General features: G+C 53.0%; 8 protein-coding genes across 8 annotated transcripts; 3 read left to right on the top strand and 5 right to left on the bottom strand.

Moving 5' to 3' along the window:
• Window positions 1–237: 237 nt before the first annotated feature.
• BDP81DRAFT_389378 (FAD binding monooxygenase) lies at window positions 238–2,039 on the bottom strand (the record flags this gene model as incomplete). The annotated part of the gene is made up of 6 exons (XM_060587243.1): window positions 238–541; window positions 624–644; window positions 819–843; window positions 957–1,052; window positions 1,143–1,263; window positions 1,332–2,039. The coding sequence occupies 6 exons, from the start codon at window positions 2,037–2,039 to the stop codon at window positions 238–240; spliced, it is 1,275 nt and encodes a 424-aa protein (XP_060450270.1).
• A 1,438-nt stretch (window positions 2,040–3,477) lies between these two features.
• On the bottom strand, window positions 3,478–4,995 carry BDP81DRAFT_339191 (eukaryotic aspartyl protease). The gene is made up of 3 exons (XM_060586001.1): window positions 4,545–4,995; window positions 3,809–4,482; window positions 3,478–3,748 (listed from the first exon to the last, which is right to left on the bottom strand). Exons 1-3 carry the CDS (start codon window positions 4,963–4,965, stop codon window positions 3,704–3,706), a joined length of 1,140 nt encoding a protein of 379 aa, XP_060450269.1. The 5' UTR covers window positions 4,966–4,995; the 3' UTR covers window positions 3,478–3,703.
• A 1,302-nt stretch (window positions 4,996–6,297) lies between these two features.
• On the top strand, window positions 6,298–7,636 carry BDP81DRAFT_402391 (Alpha/Beta hydrolase protein; the record flags this gene model as incomplete). Its single annotated transcript, XM_060588842.1, has 1 exon — window positions 6,298–7,636. The coding sequence occupies exon 1, from the start codon at window positions 6,413–6,415 to the stop codon at window positions 7,634–7,636; it is 1,224 nt and encodes a 407-aa protein (XP_060450268.1). The 5' UTR covers window positions 6,298–6,412.
• Window positions 7,637–8,715: 1,079 nt separating this feature from the next.
• Window positions 8,716–10,357, bottom strand: BDP81DRAFT_308960 (cytochrome P450; the record flags this gene model as incomplete). Its single annotated transcript, XM_060583506.1, has 4 exons — window positions 8,716–8,775; window positions 8,831–9,337; window positions 9,398–9,979; window positions 10,070–10,357. 4 exons carry the CDS (start codon window positions 10,355–10,357, stop codon window positions 8,716–8,718), a joined length of 1,437 nt encoding a protein of 478 aa, XP_060450267.1.
• A 2,146-nt stretch (window positions 10,358–12,503) lies between these two features.
• Window positions 12,504–14,859, top strand: BDP81DRAFT_364857 (uncharacterized protein). The gene is made up of 5 exons (XM_060586498.1): window positions 12,504–12,997; window positions 13,056–13,172; window positions 13,237–14,361; window positions 14,424–14,553; window positions 14,608–14,859. Exons 1-5 carry the CDS (start codon window positions 12,819–12,821, stop codon window positions 14,665–14,667), a joined length of 1,611 nt encoding a protein of 536 aa, XP_060450266.1. The 5' UTR covers window positions 12,504–12,818; the 3' UTR covers window positions 14,668–14,859.
• Window positions 14,860–15,044: 185 nt separating this feature from the next.
• On the top strand, window positions 15,045–16,249 carry BDP81DRAFT_308602 (uncharacterized protein; the record flags this gene model as incomplete). Its single annotated transcript, XM_060583475.1, has 2 exons — window positions 15,045–15,112; window positions 15,454–16,249. The coding sequence occupies 2 exons, from the start codon at window positions 15,045–15,047 to the stop codon at window positions 16,247–16,249; spliced, it is 864 nt and encodes a 287-aa protein (XP_060450265.1).
• Window positions 16,250–17,061: 812 nt separating this feature from the next.
• On the bottom strand, window positions 17,062–18,134 carry BDP81DRAFT_415230 (carbon-nitrogen hydrolase). Its single transcript, XM_060589439.1, has one exon. The coding sequence runs from the start codon at window positions 18,091–18,093 to the stop codon at window positions 17,101–17,103; it is 993 nt and encodes a 330-aa protein (XP_060450264.1). The 5' UTR covers window positions 18,094–18,134; the 3' UTR covers window positions 17,062–17,100.
• Window positions 18,135–20,177: 2,043 nt separating this feature from the next.
• Window positions 20,178–21,848, bottom strand: BDP81DRAFT_79636 (guanine nucleotide-binding protein alpha-2 subunit). Its single transcript, XM_060596291.1, has 5 exons — window positions 21,559–21,848; window positions 21,302–21,486; window positions 21,022–21,179; window positions 20,708–20,966; window positions 20,178–20,651 (listed from the first exon to the last, which is right to left on the bottom strand). The coding sequence occupies exons 1-5, from the start codon at window positions 21,674–21,676 to the stop codon at window positions 20,307–20,309; spliced, it is 1,065 nt and encodes a 354-aa protein (XP_060450263.1). The 5' UTR covers window positions 21,677–21,848; the 3' UTR covers window positions 20,178–20,306.
• Window positions 21,849–22,316: the final 468 nt, after the last annotated feature.

Below are 22,316 nucleotides of genomic sequence, written 5' to 3'. Positions count from 1 at the left end.
CCCCCCCACGCAGCGCGAAAAGACAAGAAAAGAAGACATTGTGAGCTCGCCCGTGGCTGTGTTTCTTCTCTTTCTCTCCAGGCACCCGCTAAAGCTCATCCAACGGCTATCCGTCATAGGACTTTTGGTCAGGTTACTCCAGAATGAGTGAAACATCAATCCTAGACAACTGCATTCCGAAAAGAGATAGATCCATACGAGCTAGGCAGAATAACAATTGTCTTCCTTCTCTCTCTCTCATGTCTTTGGCGACACAGAGTCTAGCTGCGGTACAGTGGGTTGGAACCCATACAGGAACTCGAGAAACCAGAGCCAGGCGCCGCCGGGCAGGAAAGCGTAGATCAACCATCGAAGCAACGGCCCAATGCCATATGGCAGAAAGGCTCCGTGTAGTAGAATAAAGCGGAAACTGAACTTGACCACCTCTTTTGCCCTCTTTTCTCGCATCTGGCTGTACTTCTGGAGTATTGGTTCCGCTTTCTCTGCCAAAGACCCTCGGTTTTCCTGGATCAGGCTAGCTAGGATCGCCGCATCTTCAATTCTGCGTTTTGGCAATATCTCGAATTAGCATCTTCAACAACGTTCACCTCACAATCTCGATCTCAGGTATGGAGAAAACTCACGCTAGGTTTCCGCCCTGGCCGCTATTCAAGAAAGGGTCAAAAGTTAGTGAAATGCCGTTGGAAGTAGGGAGAGGGATGGATGGAAAGCCTCCCCCGGGGGAGCAGCCCCGAGCTAGATGCTTGGCTGCCAGACTAGGTTCCGTGATCTGCAACGGAGGGATTTTGAGGGGGGCGCGCGTTACCGCAAATACGTACAAGGCACTGGTCATGCTGTGCGCGGCTGTTGGGACCAGTCAGCGGGTGTTTTTTTTCCTCCATAGTGGAATAATTGCCTTTGGCAAGAAAGGCTATGGAGAGATTGGGGAGAGAGAAGAGTAAGAGTAAGGAGCTTACAGTCGCCGATAAGACAGACTCTGCCTCGGGCCATTGACGGAAACTCGACTTCTTGGAACATATTGCAAGCAAGGATCCGCTCGTTCTTGTCGACCACTAGGATAAAACACGTCAGATTTGGGCGTTCCTTCAAGCCGCCGGCAATCTCGTCAGCAAAACTGGAAGGGATTCAGCTTCCCGACTTACTATCGCTAAACTCTCCTTTCTCCGCGAACGGGTGGAACTTGTCTCCGTAGACTGAATTGATGGTATCTTCGTCACAGTTACTCCAGATAGACCGGTCGTTGTCAACCTTCTCGTCGGTTTTCTGTTTGCCAAGATTAGCTGAGCTCCCCTCTTACCGGGATGCGTAGGAGAACGGAGGACTTTTCGTACCGTGACGCCGATGAACCATTGCCGGTTGTCGGGACATGGCCATGTGGTAAGAGTCGAGTTTTCGTAGAGCATCCAGTTGGCGACACCGAGGTCCTGAGAAGCGAGATGTTCCAGCGGAGCGGTGATGCCGCTCATGTGGACGCGCCCTGTGAACTTGATGGTGTTGGCCTCCTTGAGACCAGCGTCTCGTGCCAGGCACCTCCGGATGACTGATCGTATCCCATCAGCACCAACAACGACGTGAGCCCGGAACTCTCTACCCTCGTCAGAGACCACTCTGACGACGGACTCGCTCGGGTCGTCAATGACGTCGACAACCTTTGTGTTAAACTGCACGACATCATCGCCTCGAGCTGCATCAAAAAGAAGCCTGTGAAAGTGGTGACGCTCCAAAGACATAACTGGGTACCCGAACTTGGCTTCGCAGCCCGCCCAGTCTACCGTATTCCAGAGCTTCTTGCCACGCCAGATTTGCACTTTCCGCAGCTTCTGGCCCGCGTCCAGCACTTTGTCGTACACGCCGAGCTGGTCGAGCATGCGGAGGCCGTTGGGCGAAAGCGAGATGCCCGCGCCGACGGGGCGCAGTACGTCGCTGCGCTCGAGGACCTTGCACGAGATATCGAGCCGCGAGAGTATGGCTGCCAACGTGAGACCGCCGATGCCGGCCCCGACGATGAGAATCTCTGCGTCGACTGGAGGTGAAGACATGGTTGGAGGGGGAAAAGAGGATTTGTGATTGGGCATGTAACGTTCCCCTTGAGAGGATGATGTTGTTTGAGTTGCCTGTTTGACGGGTTCCCTACGGTATCGGGCCGAATGAAGGATGATGGGTTTGTGTGCGAGTAGTGGCGTTCCATCGGATTTCACGGCAGTTGAGAGAAGCCTTATGTATTGCTCATTAAATGTGTTTCGAAAGATCATCGTAAGGTCCAATCACGGGATGGATAGGCCATTGTTTATCCGTGTTCCTTCGGAATAGGACTACCTAGATCCCCGGCCGTCCTGGAGCGGAACAACCGACGAAAGCAGTGGGCTAAGACGGAAGGTTTTGAGGCTGGGGCCGGCCGGGTTTGTTCTTTAGTAGACTTGGTGGACTTCGATGTGGGCCCCGGCTCTGCGGGCTGTGCCGCACCGTTCCGGACAGGACTTCAGCGGCGGCCGATCCAGAAGCGCCAGGACATTACGCAGTGTTCAGTGACACATGCGCGAATGTCAACGCAGCCTTAAGTAAATTCAGTCGACCCCTGGTTCGAAAACTTGCGAAGAGCATCATATCACACCGATGATATTGATTCCCTGATATGACGAGCTTGAAAGTTTCCAATTTCATTGGAATAAACGTTCTCTCCTACTGCTGTTCTAATCTTGGTCTACTTGCCCTCTTACTGGACGATCCTAGAGCAGGGAACTCTTGAGTCCAGTATTTGACTTGGAAGATTTTGCATAACCAAAGAGGGTGAACCATTCAGAAGAATATCTCTTCAGCACCAGAAGGTAACTATTTCTCGAGTCTCACGAGCTGCTGAGAAGCTCTTCTCCCCACTTCCTTGAGGGTTTTCAGGTGTCACATGCGCCTTCCAGTTGCAGTTTCAGCCCGACTCTTGCGCTGCGACAGCATATTCCTTCTAATGACTATTGATATGCCAGACTGTCACTATGTCCAAGATAGCCTGTAAAGTTTACTCGGCGCTGTCGCTTTTCGTGGTTGTAGATGCGTTAGGATGAGGCGGTGCTCCAACAAGCGGCACGGTGGCTGGGCATTCGGCGGAAAGCCATTTGAGGGGTCGTGATTCGACAACGAGAATTCTCATTTAAATTGGACTTTGAGGCTTTCGATTCGTTCAAAGAGAATTCCGTATCCATCAAATACCCAGAGGTCGGAGATATAACTTGAGGAAGAGGGGAAGCTAGCTCATTGAGGCGACTCCCGTTCGGGGCCGGGCCGAGACCCACTATTCCCGGCCACATTCCCACATGGATCCGGCAGTTCCGAAAATAGAAACAGTCGGTGCCTGCTCGCTTCTTGAGTGAGCATCTGAGCCGCTTTGAGCAGAGATCTCCCTCAAGCCACCATCAGTTAACCAGATTCACTGTAGTTTCCACCTGCACGATCAATGCTTGAAGATACGACCAACATATCGTGAAGAGATCAACACGCTTCTGAGTATTATTGAATTCCATGTCTACCAATCCGGATATTCTATGCCGTTGCTCCACAGAAATGCTTACTAGTACTCAACTTCCACACTAGAATCGAGCTTTCGATTCATTCCTCGCCAGCAGGTGGGTCACGGGCCCTCAGGAGTGCCCTATGCCGAGGGCCTGACTTCGTCAATCCCACGAGCAGTCGAACATGACAAAGAGTGGGATGCCTACCACTGGATCTCAGCGATACCGACCTGAAGGGTCTCGAAGTTCTGGAGAAATCATTAGTATCGCGGGCATCGTCACTGATAGATAACATTGCGAAAACATACCATGATGGCAACCTTGTCCTTGAAGAAGGTCTCGCCAAAGTTTCCAATAAACCTGTCGCCAGTCGCCATGGCGCGCACGTTCAGAGCGCACCTCCCGTCCGGCAGCGTCTCGACGTAGTGCTTCGGCGTGTTGGTCCAGACCTTGTCGTGTCCCGCAAATTTGTAGCTCACGGTGGGGAACGAGGCGACGTTGCCGCAGTCGACAGAGTACATGGACTGGTTGCCGTTGTTGATGATGGTGGGGTCCTCGAGCGTGAGCGGCTGGCCGGCCGTAAGGTTGACGAGCTTGTCGTACGCGTTGGGGGTAAGGGGAATGCCGCGCCCGTACGAGGCGTGGTCGAAGATGGAGGCCTTGCCCGAGCTGTTGGACGTGGGCTCCGTGGGCTGCAGCTCGTCGCCGATCCAGAGCGAGTCGAGGGGCGTGGCCCAGTAGTTGTACAAACCCGGGGAATACTCAAAGGCCAGCGTGTTGACGTCGGGGAAGACGTAGTTTGCGTACCAGTAGATCTCGCTGTCCTTGACGACCTGGTCCATGATGCCGCCAAAGGACTGGAGGCCGTCGCTGCCGCCGCAAGTGGGTTTCATGGACTCCTCGTAGCAGTAGACGAAGCTGATGGTTGGGTTCTTCCATTGGCCGGCCTTCCACTGCTGGTAGAAGGATGATTGGAAAGAAGCTGAGAACTGGTCAGTTCAACATGCTTATGGAAAGCTCCATCAAAAACTCTTGGGCACGTACCGTTGTCACCCTTGAAAACAGGAGAGAGGCCAAGAACTCCAGTGAACGGGTACGGGAAAGCAGAGAGATCAAAGTTGGTGTCGGAAAACTGCATGATGGAGTTTGAAGTCACCGGACCGATCTGAACAGCATCTTGCGCATAGTCGACCGTGAGAGGTTCCCAGAAGAAGAAGTGGTTGGGGAGCCACGTGCGGCTAGGGAAACGCTTCGATGCGTCTCTGTGAGATGTTGACTTGGCCGGGTCGTAGTAGAGCTGCTGCACGTTGAGGCAGGCCGCGGGGTCGTTCTCTTCTCCGTAGCACTTGGGTGAGAGAATAAACTGGCTGATCCAGGTCCAGTCTACAAAGACGGGGATTTCCTGAGGAGGGTTACCGATCTTCTGCTGGGAGAGGAACCCGAATTGGTTCCAGGTGAGTTGCATATCGAAACGATCGGCGGCCCAGCTGCGAGGGGCCCTCATCTTGCCTGCTTCAGTCGAGCCGGCCAAGAGAGGCAGCAGCACTGCGAACTTGGAGAGTTGCATCTTGTCGATGTTGCGGGATGATTCTCGGAGCAAGTGCTTGGCAGGAGGATAAGGGTCTATTATGAGGAATGGGTGAGGGAGAGGAGTGAGCTGATGAGTCTGGAACTGTCATTGAACAGTGATCAGGTCGTGCTTCTTAAACATTTCCTCTTGTCGGAGGTGTTCCCGAGCAAGTCTGGATGTCAGCGTGGCCCTGACCTCCGTTTCCGTCCCCCCTCGGAGGCTTCAGTGTAAGTGAGCAAAAGCCCAGTTCAGGAGACCAAGATGTTTTATTTTTGCGGAGTGACTAGTGACCAAGCCACAATTGGTCTCCGTGAGATCGACAGCACTCGTCTTGCATTTTGTCTGGGTTCTCCACGTCTCTTTGTTTTGAATGTGAGGGAAGCCTAACGACACTTTTACAGCCAGAATCGAGGGGGAAGACGAAGGAAGAAATGGAAGGTTGATGTCAACGGCTTTACCAACGTTGCCGCATACCCGATACTCTGGGACTTGGTTTCACTGCCGGACACACACCCACGTCTCTTTTGAGACTACCGTTGTTGTCGCGATGTCGTCATGGTAGCACACGATATCAAACAGGGCCCTGATCATGGATCTCGATCCAATCAAGCTGTCAACGGTCGCGTGCGTCGCGTTCATGAAGTTTCCCGAAGACCGATGCCAAAGCTAACGCCGTCGACGCAGGACACCAAGGAGCATCTGGGGAACAGCCTTCTGTTGTTTCCACGGCTGCGGATCAATCACTCGCCACGCGCTGCCCCTCCTAGTCACCGCCGTGGTCGTCCAGTGTGCCATGGAGAACCTCCGGTGAGTCTAAAGGAGAAGCGGATGGCGCCTGGAAGTGGTCCTTTGGGCATCCGTGCCATCTCCTTAGCATCTTTTGCTGCTACCGGAGCGTTTCCACGCTTCAAGACCACGAGATGAATCTTCTCTGGAACACGATCCAGCACGGCTGGAGTCTGACATCGCTATCTCGGTCGTGAGATTTCATCGCCACTTTGCATCACGGTCTGCAACTTTTTGCCATCACGGACTTTTTGCCATCACGAATTCAGTTTGCAATGTTCGATATAAGACTTGGTCTTGGAGGAGGCTGAAAAGTGCTTCCAGAAGGTCATCAACAAGCTTCTCGGCGCATCAGGTCGTCAAAGGTTCTCGTGAGCATCTCGCCGGTTGACCGGTCTCATTAAGATCCAAGAAGATTTTACTTTTACTCACCAAAGCCCAGCATTTTTGCCAAGACTAATCACTCTCTGCTTTCGCTACTATTACGGCAGTACCGTCTCTTACTTATCTTATCATATTACCTACTTACAAGTACTCTCACATCACTATTATCAACATGGAGGTCATCACTCTCCTCCAAGGAGACGAAGACTCCAACCTTACACCATTTTTTATGTGCCACGCCATCTCAGGGCTCGCACTACCCTTTCTCCGCCTCGAAGCTCTCAGCGAAGACGATGAGAGGCCAGTATACGGCATCACCTCCCCTATGCATTGCCCTGGAGGCGATGACTTCGAATTTCCCGAAACCTTGCGAGACCTGGCTGCACTCTACGTCGATAAGATCAAGGAAATCCAGCCTATGGGGCCTTACTTGCTGGGAGGATGGTCCATGGGCGGTATGATTGCCATGAACATGGCCGTGGTTTTGCGTGACCAGGGAGAAAAGGTTACAAAGGTGATCATGCTCGACTCGGCCAACCCAGAGACCTTCCCTTCGTTCCCCAGCGCCAAGGATCACCGCTCCCTCACCCACCTCACCTTCACCAGGACCGTTGCTGCCGACATCAGACTCATGGACTCTGATTGTTCTCCTATCGGGTCGCCCGTCATCAGCGAGAGCGAGTTCGGAGACTATCTTACCCCTAGCGAGAACCGAACAAGTACGTGGGGAACCTTTACAACAAAGGTCTCGTACTCCAGCAGTGCTTCGAGCGATTACGAAGACGATAGCCCTGCTTGGTCACCGAGTACCCCCGGATCACCAGCCTGCAGCAGTGACGCCGGATCAGAATACTGCCCCGAGCAGAACCGAATGCTGGAAGACTTTCCTACAGCTACGGAGGATCAAATCGACGCCGAGATCCTCACAGCAGCTCACGAACTCGAGGTCACCAGACACGACGAAGAAGAAGAAGAAGAAGAAGGCGACAAAGACGAAGACGCGGACCAATACGAAGAATTGGACGACGACAACGAACCGGACCAGGTACGCGACTTTCTGCAAAAGATCAAGAAACACATCCACAAAGGCCTCGGCCTCATCTCGACCGTCGAGCCAGGCCAGCTACTCCCCAAAGACAGCGTCTCCGACTTCCACACCGTCCTCATCAAGTGCAAGCCCGATCCGTTCGACGACCCCAACCTAACTCAGCGAGAGCGCGAGGGTGTCATCTTTGTCCGCTCCGTCATGCGCGAGAAGGCCATGTGCTGGGAGGCGGACAAGTTTGCCAAGTTTGAGACGGTGCCCTTCAGCGGCGACCACGATGGCGCATTTGAGCCCCAGCACGTGGGCGAGCTGAGCGGTATTTTCAGAAAGTGTTTGCAGGGTCTGGAATGATCGTGGTTTTTGGGAACTTCCTCCCTGGTTGAAGTCCTGGTGGCTTCATTACTTGTTTTTACTGTCGGGATTTGTGCTTTTAGGCGCGCATGCATTGGAAGCGATGGACGGCAATGTGATTTACGGTGTTGTTGGCGGCATCATTGACGGCGTTTGGAGTTCATTGCATCTACGGGTCGAGTCGTATTGGCGCGTCATTAAATTAGACATATCTCAAGCACTTACTCTCGTAGCTCACCAACCTGCATACATGCTATACTGAAGCAATTCCCAATGCTCAACACCACCATCATTACTGCGTATGTAGGGATCCGGGGAGCAAGAAACTTTTCTTAGAACTGTCCCTAGTCTTCGTGCTTCGTAAACATAGTCCTCCTCTTTGACCCGAGCGGCGGGGCCGTTGATGGGATTCAAAGCTTGGCGGCTGCGCAACAAGGCGTTGTTCGAGGCACTGCGAATCTCGATCCAAAGGAGGAGCCAGCATCGGAAAGTAAACAACTGACGTCAAAAAGACTTTAATCTTTGTTTACATTCTCCATCTCCGTGCCCCTCTCCGACATATTGCTTAAGCTCGCGGCGGTATAGAGGCACGCTTAGACTTCTCTACCCCTGCTTCTTCCGGATGAAAGAGGACTGGCCTCCGCCCCCATCTGGATGCATGTCTCCTCCTCCACGGAGATTTTTTGCTGACAGGCAGCTCAATGTTCTAGAAGTTTAGACTACGTTGCATTCGTGTAACACTGAAATGTGATTAAACTCAATTTTACTCAGTCAGGCTTGATGATCACGAGTGCTGAGAGTATGAAATGCCGCAGGCAGATCAGGGGCGTCAGTTCTTGACCGGTTATGCACACATTGTAGTTGTTTCCGCTCGATAAGGAGAGCATTGGACTTCGGTGAGAATGAGGCACAAATGGGAGACGCGTTTGATGGTATGGTATTCGCAACCGTTATTTCGGCTTCTAACCTGGTCTACTAGTCATAACCTCGTTGGGTTTCACTTCTTCCACTGCCAAATACGTCTTACTCATTATTAGTTGATTATTCTATTCATCCAAACGCTGTGCATCACAAAGTTCTCAACAGCCCGCCATGATCTCGGGCCACTTCCTCCTAGAAACCTTCACTTTCAAGTCTCCCTGATAAGACGTCAGTAAGTTAACATAGATAGTCTTGGAGTATTGGACGACCTACCTTCAGCCAAGGCGAGCCAACCTTGTCAAAATCCAGGCCTTCAAAATCCACGGTCTGAGGCTGGTCCGACGAAGCCCACGTAACATCATAAGATCGCAGCAGCGTCGTCAACGTCTGCGTCACAATGATCATGGCCATCTTCTCACCAGGACATCGGTGGCTGCCACCCCCAAAGAGCATGCTCTTCACGCCGTTGCTGTCCTTTTCCTCGAGGTTGACGAGCTTGTTCTCGGCGTTGAGCCACCGTCCGGGCATCCAGGCGTCAGGGTTCGGATAGTTGGCGGGGTCGTGGTGGGTCAAGTAGGGCGAGATGGACACGACTGAGCCCTTTGGTACGGTGATGTCCGTACCCGGGACAGGCACTTCCTGCATCGCGAGGCGGAGGCATTTCATGCCTGCGTAGTAACGCATCGTCTCCTTGATGCAAGCCTGGAGGAGTGCTGAGTCCGTGTTTCTTTCACGGGCATCTCTCTTCACGGCGGCCATGACATCAGGATGGCGTAAAAGCTGCGAGACGTTCGTCAGTCTTGTCGCTCATTCACATGAAGCGAGGGATCAAGTACGTACGCAGACAACGATCCATGAGATTGCAGCGACTGTGGATGTGTGAGCAGCAAACATCAGAACAGTGTGATGAGAAGGGAGATAATGCCTCAGAGGCGCCATGCTCTGTTCATGCAGCGTGTGCGTGATGTAGTCCGGCAGGTCAGTCTCGAGGTCACCATTCTTCGCCGCGACATGTCGCTGGCTAAGCTTTTCCCAGAAGATTTCCTTCACACGCTCGCGAGCGCGATGTAACCTCCTCGCCGGGGGATGAGGCACCCAGTCAGGCAGCACAAAGGACCAGATGCTGCCAATGTCGGACTCCATCGCGTGCAAAAGGTCCAGGAGCTCCCCGCTCGATTCATAAAAGTCATCGCCCATCAGCGTCCTGACGATAACCTTGTGCGTCAACTCGGACACTCCATCAAAAAGCTCCACGTCACTCTTGGTCGTCCACTCGAGTGCGCATCGGTGCGTCTCCTCCACAGTGCACTTGGCCATGTGCGCCTGCGCCGTGGCGCGGTTGATGTACCGGCTGAGGGAGCCGACCATCACCCTGATGTTGTCCATGTATCCGGGGTCGAGGATCTTGTTGAGAAACATTCCCTAGATCACATGTGAGTTGAGACAAGTCCGACTTTGAATGTCTCAAAACCTGGGGTTGAGGAGGTTTATCTGGGAAGGGGGAGGACTCACCATTCCGTGGCCGAAGGACCAAGCCTTCTCGGGCATGTCGAGATAAGCCTTGTTGAGCTCATTTCCGCGAAGCCAGACATTGTGGACTGTCAGGATCTGGATCGAGAAGATGTTCCCGCATTGTGATTGAGCTTTGCGGATGAGCGAGATGGGCTTGACTGCGTAGTCGTGGGCGTCGCCGAGGAAAGAGAAAAAGCCCTCGCCTTTGTAAGCGGGGATCTTGCTAGACTTGAAATACCATCTTGCTAACAGTATCACTGCTGCAAATAGTGCCGGAATAATCAACATGATTCGGGGAGATGCTTGAAGCGGCGAAGAAATGAGCGTGACTGGTGTATGAGCCCGACAGGCTCGCGGATACACTCGAAGTGAGAAAACAACGGAATCTCAGTGAACTCCTTCAAGAAACTGATCGGTAGGGCACGAGTCTTTCTTAAGTCCACCAAAACACCTATTTCCACGTTGAATACTGGGAGCTATCCGACGGCGGAGGTCCGTCCGAAATCAACGAGACAACAACAAAACAACAATTACCTTGGCCCTGGATGTTGAGATTAACTCCATGGCGTAGCCGAGACCGCCAAAAGCAAGGTTGACTTGTCGGTGAAGGACGATGTTCTTGCTCCGGTGGGTAAACAAGACGTCCCTCCGAAAGGCCTCGGAATGCGGTGATGTCCAGGTGTTGGGTTCAAGGGATGATTTAGCCTCGTCGATCTGGGGTATGAGCCGCTCCATCGAAACTGTGGCTTGAGGTGGCTCATATCTTGAATGTACCAAGGTTTTCAATGCATCAATGTCAAAATCCCGTGACCTCAAGATCCTGTGCAAGTCTATTCCAGCTTAAGGATTCCCGGGAGCAGTCAGATGTGACCTCCATTCTTTCCTCCTCGACATGCTTCAGCCCGTCGGAGATCGCGAGCGCCTGGCTCCGCTGATCCTTGAGCATAGCATGGGCAAAGCCTTACTTAATGGAATCACTCTGACTCATGGGTTATACGAAATTGAGCCTCTCTACCATGGAGTTCGGACGACGGAGAGGGCTTGGATAGCCATGGTTGCGCGGCCAAGGTCCGCTTGCGCCTTGGACATCTCGATTCCAAAGTAGCCATGCTGTTAGCGTGTTGTCGATCACTTGAAGCAGAGGATCATTTGAGATTCTGTTCAAAAGTCCACAAAAGAACTCCGCCGGGAGCTTTATGAGAGCTTGGCTTCGCCGGAGGTAAACATACGAGTGGGTTGTCTCTCATAGATTGTCTCCTTCACATCCTGGCAACCGCCCGTTTTTTTGGATCCATGGAGTTTGCGGTTGAAAGAACCAACATACGCTGCACTCAGATCCTCTAGAGCGTCTCCCAGAACGAGGTTTCACTTTATTTCACCGTCGCTTCCCGGTGACGTACGTCATGTACTGCCCTCTCCGAACGTCCTTGTGGATTGCTGTGCCGTAAATGAACGCAAACGAGCTGTAGACCTAATACTGCCCTGTCGATGTCGCGTGACAGTTTGTGCGGGGTGAAATTATATCTTTTCTTTGTAGGATTAAGACCGATCCAGAAAACATCCTCCGCCATAAATCCTACAGTCCCGGCCCAACTCTCAGCATCACCACGTTTCGGCACCCGACTCCATGGCAACAGCTGTCTTTACCCACATCGACGACCCAATCAAGGTGATTTCCATGCTTCGACCCTCGTCATTCATGGCTTACTTTTAATCTGACTGTCATGGGCTTGTGTTTCTTGCTACGGCTGAAGGGCCACCTGAACGCACGCACTACTGGTAGACTCGTGTAAAAGCCCCACTGGTAGGACCAGTGCTCTGGACATAAGTGAAGGACTTTGAAAATTTCGTGGTCTATTTCGTGGCAACATGTAAATCTTTAACTGAAATTTGATGCTTATCATGATCAGTTTCACGGTCGCGGAACGCTCTATACTCAGATCAAGGAGCCTTCCCATGCGCTTGTCTGGAGTAGGAAGCCCAGATACTGCCAGTCCGCTCTTCTGCCCTATTTTTCTTTCTTCCCGTACCGTCGTCTCTTGTCTTTTTCTCTGTATTATATAAAGAGCCGCCGCGAAAAGAAGGCCAACACTGATGCGATCCTGTTGTGTTCTCTAGTGATCTTTCCACGCTAATACAGGGTGCCGATCACCGAAATGCTGGAATATGCGGTTGTTCGCTCAAGGTAATTTCGCCTAATTCAAAGCCAAGGAGATCACGGAAATCAATAGCCAAGTTGTTTCGAGAGCTGTTGGCTGTTATTTTACAGAGCATACTTCCGATGTTCTCCGGAGCCTTCCGTGTTGACTCGGACGGAGGCTGTGCCTTCTCAGCCAATCACGTCTTATTGCCGGCCGTTGCGGTCGGATCCACCCCGGGGCCCTCATCCGTCCCCTAGCGGAGGATCCCAGGTAACAGCATCCAGCATATCTCAGCCACTCTCACCCAAGCCGGACTTTGTTCTTGGGACTCCATTCCGCTAACCTAACCCTTGGCGAGTTGTTTGACTATCGACCGATTTGCTTCGTATTATACTTTTCCCCATCTGGGACCAAGACGGAGGAAAGAAGACTGTACATTTCCTCGATTTATTTTTGGCGAAGCAGTGAAGGAGGGGGCCACAACATCATCGCCGTAATGTATTTAACAATCACCCGCGACCTTCCGGAAGACATCCTTCCTGGCCATCTTGCAACCACAGACCATCCTCGTCGTCAACGAATCAGCCAACCCGCCATAGCTCCTCGCCATGCAGCTGTCACTTCTCCTCGCTGCGCTGTCTGCGCAGGCAGTCCTTGCTGCACCTCGAATCAAGAGAGACGCCCTCAAATCATGTGTGGAGGAGGTCTTTGGAGGGAACGCGGCTCTACGTATCGTGGCACCGACTGATCCCACATACCACGATGCGAGAATCGGAGAGGCAATCCAGTGAGAATGGTATACTGCTTCAGTGTTCCGGACATAGCGCTTACCTACGATTTAACAGGTTCACACAGATGCCTGTGTTGATTGCTTATGCGGAGAAGCCGTATGAAGTTGCCCCCTTGATACAATGCGCAAAGACAAATGGCATCAAAGCAGTCCCCAGAACCGGCGGTCACCAGTAAGCAATCATTTCCAAATCTACCTGTCTTTGGGAGTTTCAAAAAATGACTTACTTTGCACAGCTTCCTCGGATACTCCGCCCTCCAAGACGCACTTGTCATCGACATCACCCACATCGACTACGTCAACATCGCCGCAGACAAGAAGACCGCCACCGTCGGCGCCGGCATCCGCTTCGGCGCCCTATACACGGCTCTCGGACAGCAAGGCCTCGACTGGACCGGCGGCATCTGCCCCACCGTCGGCATCTCGGGATTCCTCTCCGCGGGCGGCTTCAACATGCAGATGCGCCAAAACGGCCTCGGCGTCGACAACGTTGAGTCCGCCAAAGTAGTCACGTCAGACGGCTGCGTCGTAACGGCCTCGCGCGAAGAGAACTCGGACCTCTTCTTCGCCATCCGCGGCGGCGGCGGTGGATCCTACGGCATCGTGATCGAGTGGACGCTGCGCATGTACGAGTTCCCCCGCTCCGCCATGGTGTACCTGCAATGGAACGGCTCCGACACGAGATTCGACATTGCAAAGGCGTTCCACGAGTGGGCGCCTCGCGCGGACAGCGCGCTTAGCTCGCAGGTGAACTTGTACAAGAACCGAACCGACGTGATTGGGTGGTGCTACGGCTGCACCCTCGACAAGCTGCAGGACATGGTGAACGCCTCCGGGCTCCTGGCTATTGGCAAGCCGGCGGCGTACATCTCGGGCGGGTGCAACACCATCAACGCCCGGCTCTTCGGCTACGGCGTCAACGAGTGCGGCGCCGATGAGGCCGTCGCACAAGTTGCGCCGTTTGTGGTCAACACGATCCAGCAGCCGTTTGTCCAGATTCCCGGGTATGCAAACTTCACCTACAACGAGACGACCAAGGCGCCGGAACTACCTCCTGCGCAGCCCTGGGCGCGCTTCATCCGCTTATCAAAATCCTTCATGGTCCAGAAGGATAAGCTGCTCACGGACGACACGATGAGGAACGCTATTACGCGCATCGATGAGCTCGACGACGCGGCGCAGGGCTGGATTGAATGGCATGCGTGGAACATCTCGGTCGCGGGCGATGCGGCGTTTGCGTGGCGCGAGCAGGCGTATTCGCACATGGAGTTCATTGTGTCCAGTTCCGCGGACGAGAAGGTCAATGCTGGATATGTGAAGTGGTTCAAGGACCTGGAGGATTATCTTCGTCCGCTGGTTGGGTAAGTCTTCTGTTCTCGATATCTTTCGGGCTGGTGGACAATGTGACTGACCAGAGTGACAGAATGGCGAGCTACTCGGGCTACATGGACGACACGATCTCCACCCCACCGCTTGATTCGTACTATGGCGCCAACGTCGCAAAGCTGTCCCAAATCAAGTCCAAATACGATCCCCAAGGCTTCTTCACCAACGTGAGTATATCAACTTCCAGAGAAACTGGACGCATCGGCTAACGGAGGATTCAGCCTCTGAGCATCAAAGCTTTATTCTCAAACCAAACAGTGACTGGCGACAGCTGTCTGTAGATAAAGGCAAAGACAGAGCACGGTGCAAGGTTGCCGAAGAACCGTATGACTGTGACGTCAGAATATAACATAGTGTGCTTGATGAGCAAGCTGTAATCCAGCTGTAGAGCGAGAAGATCCCGTCGATGGAAATGTAATCTAGCTGAAATATCATCCCTTCACCCGCGCATGATCGAGTCAAGATAATCCACCCGATTGGGCCCCAAAACATCAGATGAGTTGAAGAAGCTTCTTACCGAGGCCGTATCCCGCGCGGGGTCGACCGTGCAATGTCCGTCACTTTGAATTGGCTTTTTTTTTTTCATCCTTCTTTCTCCCCTCTCACCTTTGTATCTTGATCTCGAGTATACAGACGTACCTGCAGGACCATATGCACCATGAATACCGCACTTGATCGAGGAGCGCCAAGACCCGATGAATTGAGCGACGCAGGCTGTCTCTTAAGGTACGTGATTGCGCTATGAATGATCGGTATGAATTACTGTTGCCATAGTATGTGCTGTCGGCGTGTTCCAAGTAGAGGCATGGCATTGTCGCGAGTTATTCGGGGGCGTCCGTGACTGGGGAGAAGCTCAGGCACATCTGAAGTTCATGCTGTCTTTGGTCTTCCTCATCCACACTTGTTCATTTATTTGATGGCTTTCATCATCTATGGTCATCGCCGTTCAAGTTCCAAAAATGAGTGCTTAAAGTCGGGAATCTCTGCGTTAGACAATGCCACTTCAGTCTCAACATCAACGCTCACCCCTCATTCTGATAATGGTTCTCGCTGACCCCGAGAACAAGGCAACCCCAGACAATAATCTGGCTCAAAACCTCGGACCAGTCCTTTGCAATACACAAGTCCCTCCTCGTCGAGTCCTCAAAGTACTTCCAACGCTGCCTCGACGGGCCCTTTGCCGAGTCCCACACAAACACCATCGACCTCAACGACACCGACGCCGCAGACGACGACGACGACGCCGACACCGCCAACGTCAGCATCAACCCGCTGACCCTCGGCACCTACGTAAAGCTATGCTACTTCACCCGCCTCACCGCCCAGCGCGTCAAACGCTGCCGCCGCAACGCGGCAGACCACGCCGAGGACGCCTACTACGAAGTCTCCCCCTTCTCCCTCAAGCCCTGCGACATGCACACCCCGCACGACCTGACGGAGCTCGTCGACATGTGGTCCCTCTGCGACCGCTTCCACGACGACCTCTTACTGGGCAAGGTCTCGACCGCCATCCGGGAGACGCTCGACGTCGGCGCCACGAAGCTCGGGGACGCGCACTGCGCCGAGTGGTGGGTGTTCAACTTTGCCAACGGCTATGTCGCGCTGCAGAGCCTTCACCGGCAGTACGATGACGTCGAGGGCCTTCTGGAGAGGTTAAGGGAGCTGTTTGTGCAGAATTGCTCGCCGGCTTCGTGGGAGAGGTTGGCGGGCCAGTTGCCGAGTGCGTTTGTGGTGGCGGCGTCGATTGCGTTCCAGGCCAAGATGGCGACGTTGATGCCGCATGAGGCGGCGATTGCGCGGGTGAATGGGGCGAGTTTGTGTTATGAGTGTAAGACGAGGGTTCAGATGGCTTTGAAGAGGTGAATGGGATGACTTTTTTTTCTTTTTTCTTTTTTTTGATTCTGTCCATTGCCGGTGCATATTCATATTGTGCCTTCATTTCGACTTTCAACAACGGGGAAATATATCACTTCGCCGGCCACGAATGACCAACTTGGCTGCTTTCAACCATGTCAGCAGATGATACACTCCTTCTAGCCTGCCATGAGTGCTGCTCATGAATTGGAGGAAACCCCTCATATACAGAAGACCAAGGTTCGTCTGTCTTTTCTGGTAAGCCAAAGTCGATGCCTGACGGTCTGTTTACTCTGGGGTTCAGCCTGCGTGGCTAGTGATCCTTGGTGTTCCTCTGTTCCTGTGTGTTGGACAAAGACACTAGACAGAATCTATAACTGAGGTGTGTGACTATCTGTAATATACTCATGATTGACGATGGCCATGTCCGGACTTCGATTGCTCCTCAGCGAGAATTGAATCTACATATCGTGAAAGACAAATGTGGCCACCTGGTACCATGACCGTAGGTAGCTCTCGATTTCTCAAAGCAGACTTGAATGCAGCTTTAGGTGATCATCCATCGACGAACTCCTCAATTCCCGTGACATCTCCCAAAGACCTATCTTTGAATTATAAGGCAAATATGACTGTTGCTCTCAGTACCTAACTCGATTTACTTCTTCCCACCAACCCAAGCGTTTTTGTATGCGCCACAATGGTATAAATGGAGCCGACACCCCTCGAACCCCTTCTATATGCACCTAATCCGCCTCACCAGCTTGCTGAACACACTCTTCATCTCCCGTAATCTCTCTTACATTAAAAAAAAAAAAAAAAAAAAAAAAAAAAAAAGACTCATTTAGTCCACATCGCCATCTTCAAACCTTTCCCTGACTAACATCAGGATACACATCAAACCTCCTCTGCGTATTAATAGGGATATTCCTCCTCGCCTCCTCAATCGTACCATTCTCCAACTCGCACACAACAGTCCCCTCCCCTTCCTCCGCCTCAACAAGCACATTCGCCATCGGGTCGATAATCAGCGAGTGTCCCCACGCATGGTACGTCGCGCCCATGTCCCGCGCGGGGCTACACATGGCCACGTAAATCTGGTTATCCACCGCCCTTCCCTGGCCCAGCAGGCGCCAGTGCATCGGCCCCGTCGTCAGGTTGAACGCGCCGGGGTACACGAGCGCGAAGCACCCTCTGCGCGCGGCGATGGCCGCCAGCTCGGGGAACCGCACGTCGTAGCAAATGGCCACCGAAATACGTCCGTACTCTGGCAAATCCACAACCGTAACCTGGTCCCCCGGGCTCAACACCTCGCTCTCCTTGAAGGTAATCTTGCCCGGGATATCGATATCAAACAAATGCACCTTGCGATGCGTCGCCAACAGCTTTCCCTCGGGCGAAAAGATCAAACTCGTGTTATAAAATTTCCCCGTCTCAGCATCTAGCTCCGGCACGGAGCCACCCACAAGATATGCCCCGCTCTCGGTCGCCATGGCCGCCAGCGCGTGGAAGCTGGGGCTCTGTTCCCTCGAGGGCGGCGACGGGAGCAGCGTCTCGGCGTATTTGGGGAAATAGTCGCATCCGTAGGGCGAGTTGAAGCACTCGGGCAAAACGACGATTTTGGCTCCCGCGGCGCTAGCTTCGAGGACTTTGGCGCGCGCGTTGGCGAGGTTGGCGGCCTTGTCGGCGCCCGAGGCGAGTTGGATGCAGGCGAGCTTGACAGGCTTCTTGAGCAGCGGGGACGGGAGGGAGGACGACATGTTGCGGACGTTGCGAAGGGGGACAACGAGGCGGTGCGCGGAGAGTTTGGTGATTGTTGATGATAGGGTGCGTAGGGTGCGGAGGGCGAGGCGCATTGTATATTGTGAGAGAGAACTGAGTGCTTTCCGAAGCGGCGGGCGGAGGGGGGGGCGGGGGGGCATATGCGACTTGCGAGTGACGTTGGGTGCGGCGCGGTGGTGGTGGGGTGGGAGGAACGATAAACGGCGGGGTAGCTGCCGTGACGGACTTCGCGGTCGGAGCTCATCCCTGAGATTCGGCTAATGACGGCATCTCGTACTGTGCTTGTCGACGACAGTTGCGCGTGAAAGATACAGTGCGAGATGGGCGTTGACGGCCCCGAATTGTCCGATCCGTCATCGGGAAATTCAGTTGGTTCGGCCCGGCTCCGATCGGCCTTTACGCTCCCCCGCGTCGAACCGCCGCTAACCACTCTCGTTTTCTCCTTGGACATTCCTTACTCCGTGATCAAGAAGGATCCTTGTTCGTCTTCACGCTTTTCGGTATATACAGTATCCCAATATCTGAAGTAGTAAATATACGGCCAAGGTCTTCCGAAACTTCGACGCCATTTTTCGAGATTTGTGACAACGTTGAAGAAACCGGAGTAAGTCACCTTGAAGCACAATAGACCTCATAAGTACGATAGATTCAATCCTCCACTCCCACCTATCCCCGAAAAATACAACATAGAGATCCCATCGTCATGCCTACTGCCCCCCTTAGTGAAGAATGCCCTCACATCTGTGGGTTCCCGGGCCGAGTACGTAAAGGCATGTACGTAGTAGGCTAGGGAACAATAGAGACCAAACAAGCAAACCCAAATGACCCAGATCTCAACACTGCGGGAACCGGCTAAACCATGCCGTGGCACGCATACTGAACCACCTTACCCAGCTATATCCAAGACTCAGTGCGATGTAGTCCACATTTGCACATTCCAAATCATCAACATACCAGCAAAAAGACCCAGGCACTCGGTAACTTCATTACCGCCGATCGGCCGTCCAACGTTTCCCTGCCGCCGGCGACTTTTGGTGGCTGATATGAGAACGGGTATTTTGGCGACTTCCACAGGCACACACATTACTAACCCCCCCACCTCAACTTTTCGGCAGCCTGGCTAGGTTGGTTTGGTCTCGACGTTCGTCCGGTCAATCAGCTCTCCCTTCCCACGCGTGAAACACTCCCTTTGTAAGCTTATGTTTGGGGCACTACACATTCCGAAACCATAAAAGTCGAGCCCGGCCCAGTCCTAATCCTATTCCCAACCCACCAGTACTAGCAAGATGAGAGTCGACGTAGTATACACCGTTGGAAGCAACCCAGTCAAGTCTGATCCAATCCAGCTCCTCGGGTCCGGGGGAGGAAGATGCCACTCCTACAGAAAAAAAAAAGGTTAAACTTGAGGGTGATGTTTCTTTCAATGCATTGAGTGTAAGGCATTAGGGGCTCGACCGAAAATAAGCTCCATCGAACAAGATCCCTTTTGTTTAGAACACGAGCATTGGTGGTCATCAGACGGATTTTAACATGTTTTATCTGATTTCGTCTTTTCTCTTGTAAACGAGATAGATGCTTGCTCTGTCGCCCGTGGCGCTTCAGCCTCGCAGCATAAATCCACACACATGTCTTTCCCCCTGACCCCCAATGTGAGCGGCAAAGCTTTGAAACAGTTGATTAGGTATCACTCCATCGTTACGCCGAATCCAATTCTGCTCAGCCTCTCCCCACGCTTCCGATTCGTCTCATAGAAACCACACTTCGCAACCTGCTCCACCTTCTTTCCTTTCTTCCCATAAGCCTCAAATTTGAAGCTTCAAGTTGGGACCACTCGCAGTGGTTTGTTTGCTGTTCTTCTACTGGTCTCGACTGCGCGGTACCAACGTCCGCTATGTGACGACAATAATATGCAAAAAATAGCTGAGTGATCCAGCCACAAATTTTGCCAAACTCTCTGTTCAGACCAACGCCGGCATATGAACAATAGATGACGAGAAATTAGACATGAAGGAAGTGGAGTAATATACATCCATATCGGTGCCGGCGTCCGTAATGGGCTCGCCGGTGTTTCGCGACCGGGCTACCCAGGCGTGTGATCGCAGATATACGACAAAGAGGTGGCAATCCATATTGGATGACTGGCGCCGCCGGGCGGGGCCGCAATGAGGTTTGAGAAGCCGGAAAGGCCGCGGGTATCGATTAGAGTTGGCATTTTTCATGCATGCCGTGGGGTGGGGGTTGAAGTTGATCTGGGGCCACCAGGTGACCCAATATCGCTAGCTCTGCCTTATAGTATCAGCTGCTTGAGGTTGCGCTGGATAATCATGTCCTGGACCGAGCCCATGGTGATCTTGAGCAGGTTCGTATCGGTGGCATTCGTGAAATGCCCGTAAATTTCCTTCTCGGTGTTTCGGTTCAGCGCGCGGAACTTGTCCAAGAAGTATTTGCTGGCAGACTTCCAGTCTTCGGCGGGGCCGTGGTAATCCGTGAAACCGTGCGATGTAATCGGGTTGTTGGGCAGTTTCTCCTTGAAGAGATCCATCTTGTTCAGAAAGAGGATCAGAGCAGACTTTGTGAACCAGTGCGAGTTGGCAATCGACTCCCAGAGCATGAGCGCTTCGTTCATTTGGTTCTGTTAAGTTGGTTAGCTTGACAGGAGACGAGAAAAATAGAGTCGGCAACACATACGCCGTCCTTGTCCTCAACCAAACATTGATCGTATCCGCTGATGGCGACAAGGAAGAGCAAGCAATTGACATTTTCGAAGCAGTGGATCCACTTCTTCCGTTCCGAACGTTGGCCACCGACATCGAACATGCGGTATGTCAGCTGGCCCAGGTCGAACACCGTCTCGGTGATTCCCGTAGTTCGCAATCTCGATCGCAACAAATCTTGGTCTGTGGGTTCGTAGCTCGCGTCCCAAATTCGGTCCAAATCGTCACAGAAGCTACATCAGTCAGCCATGGGCTCAGTAGAGGCAGCTGGTGCGCCAGTATGCTTACTATGCCAGGTTGTCGTGGAGGGCGAACTCGTTGCCCTTTGCTATGGCCTGCTTGACACCGCCGTCGACCCAAAGTTCTTTGACAGATTGCAGGTAGTCGCGCGGGAGAGGGTCTTGGGCGTTGATCTCGTGTTCCACCAGGATATGCGCCATGTGCTTCTGTAAGAGACACCATGTGTTAGCCGGACCGTTCTGTTTATTACGCGCATGAAGAGTGACAAAATGTCTCGAGATTGTCGCACGCAATTAGCGTCAACAGGAGGATATTGAGGGTTGCTTGCCTCGTTTTCGGGGTTGCTGAACTCGATTCCCATTTCGGTCATGGCATCTTGGATCAAACGGAATGATTGGACAATGTTGTTGAATACGACCGGCTTCCATTCGAGCTTCTCGTTCTTGCTGAAACCTTGTGCGTAGATCAACTTCATCTGCTTCAGGACAGTAGATTTTCCAGATTCTCCGGCACCTGTCCAATTGAAAACAAAAGTCAGCGCACAAACAGATGCATTGCGCTAGTTAGTGATCCGCGTCGACGTACCCAGCAATAACAGCTTGACCTCCTTCGATAGGCGCTTCTCATCTTGTCGGATCATGCGGTCGAGGTCGCGCGAACGAGCACCACCGCCGTCATCTTTTGTTCGGGCCCCGAAGCACATGTTGGCCTAAGGAGCGTTTGTCGCCGAGAGAATTGGGTGCACGAGAAGCCGGCGCGGTAACGCTGAACAGGTGTTGGGGAAAAAAGAAAAGAAAAGAACGCGATCAGTCGGTAAGAAAAAGTGTGGGCAGAAAGCGCGAAGCAATCAGGAGGCGGACCGGCGGAGGTGGTAACGGTTTAAGGCGAAAGCGAGGTGGAAGAAGAAATGCGAGCAGCTAGTTCCGGGGAGGGGGTGGTTTCTTGGGGGGAATTCGCGTCGAGGTCCAGGTGGGATGGGAACGGTCTCGCAATGGTCTGAGGGCGTTAAAGGTCGGTAGATCAGATGAAGAGACGGAGAGGACAGCGATGAAAGGTTGGGCCAGGCCACGGTGGAAGAAGAGGGTCGATTCGGATCGTAATCTCAGCGTGACGCAAGTGGAGCGCAAGACGCAAGGCGGGGAGGAAGGGGCAAAAGAGAGATCGAGAGTCGAGTCGAGTCGAGAGTCGAGTCGAGACAATAAGGCGACGGAGCAACGGCGAGGACGGATGGCGTGGGTAGAAGAATCGAATGCAATGGCTGTAGCGTAGGGTGTAGTGTGTACGAAGTATTCGTACGGATATGGTGCCTGTCTCTCTCTGGCTGTGCACCTTTTGGGAACCAG

The sequence above is a fragment of the Colletotrichum phormii genome (assembly GCF_030913505.1).
Source record: "Colletotrichum phormii strain CBS 102054 chromosome Unknown BDP81scaffold_2, whole genome shotgun sequence".
NCBI lineage: Eukaryota > Fungi > Ascomycota > Sordariomycetes > Glomerellales > Glomerellaceae > Colletotrichum > Colletotrichum phormii.
This window is presented reverse-complemented; position numbering and strand designations above follow the sequence as displayed.

What these genes read in the sequence shown, in the direction of transcription:
- BDP81DRAFT_339191 (XM_060586001.1), bottom strand. Translation starts at nt 4,965, where the DNA reads ATGCAACTCACCTGGAACCAATTCGGGTTCCTCTCCCAGCAGAAGATC. An exon ending in TGTTTTCAAGGGTGACAACG is followed by an intron (nt 4,483 to 4,544) that starts GTACGTGCCCAA and finishes ACCAGTTCTCAG; the next exon opens with CTTCTTTCCAATCATCCTTC. An exon ending in AGGACAAGGTTGCCATCATG is followed by an intron (nt 3,749 to 3,808) that starts GTATGTTTTCGC and finishes TGATTTCTCCAG; the next exon opens with AACTTCGAGACCCTTCAGGT.
- BDP81DRAFT_364857 (XM_060586498.1), top strand. Translation starts at nt 12,819, where the DNA reads ATGCAGCTGTCACTTCTCCTCGCTGCGCTGTCTGCGCAGGCAGTCCTT. An exon ending in CCCAGAACCGGCGGTCACCA is followed by an intron (nt 13,173 to 13,236) that starts GTAAGCAATCAT and finishes TACTTTGCACAG; the next exon opens with CTTCCTCGGATACTCCGCCC. An exon ending in CCCAAGGCTTCTTCACCAAC is followed by an intron (nt 14,554 to 14,607) that starts GTGAGTATATCA and finishes CGGAGGATTCAG; the next exon opens with CCTCTGAGCATCAAAGCTTT.
- BDP81DRAFT_79636 (XM_060596291.1), bottom strand. Translation starts at nt 21,676, where the DNA reads ATGTGCTTCGGGGCCCGAACAAAAGATGACGGCGGTGGTGCTCGTTCG. An exon ending in CTCCACGACAACCTGGCATA is followed by an intron (nt 20,967 to 21,021) that starts GTAAGCATACTG and finishes TGACTGATGTAG; the next exon opens with CTTCTGTGACGATTTGGACC. An exon ending in TGGTTGAGGACAAGGACGGC is followed by an intron (nt 20,652 to 20,707) that starts GTATGTGTTGCC and finishes CCAACTTAACAG; the next exon opens with AACCAAATGAACGAAGCGCT.
- BDP81DRAFT_415230 (XM_060589439.1), bottom strand. Translation starts at nt 18,093, where the DNA reads ATGCGCCTCGCCCTCCGCACCCTACGCACCCTATCATCAACAATCACC.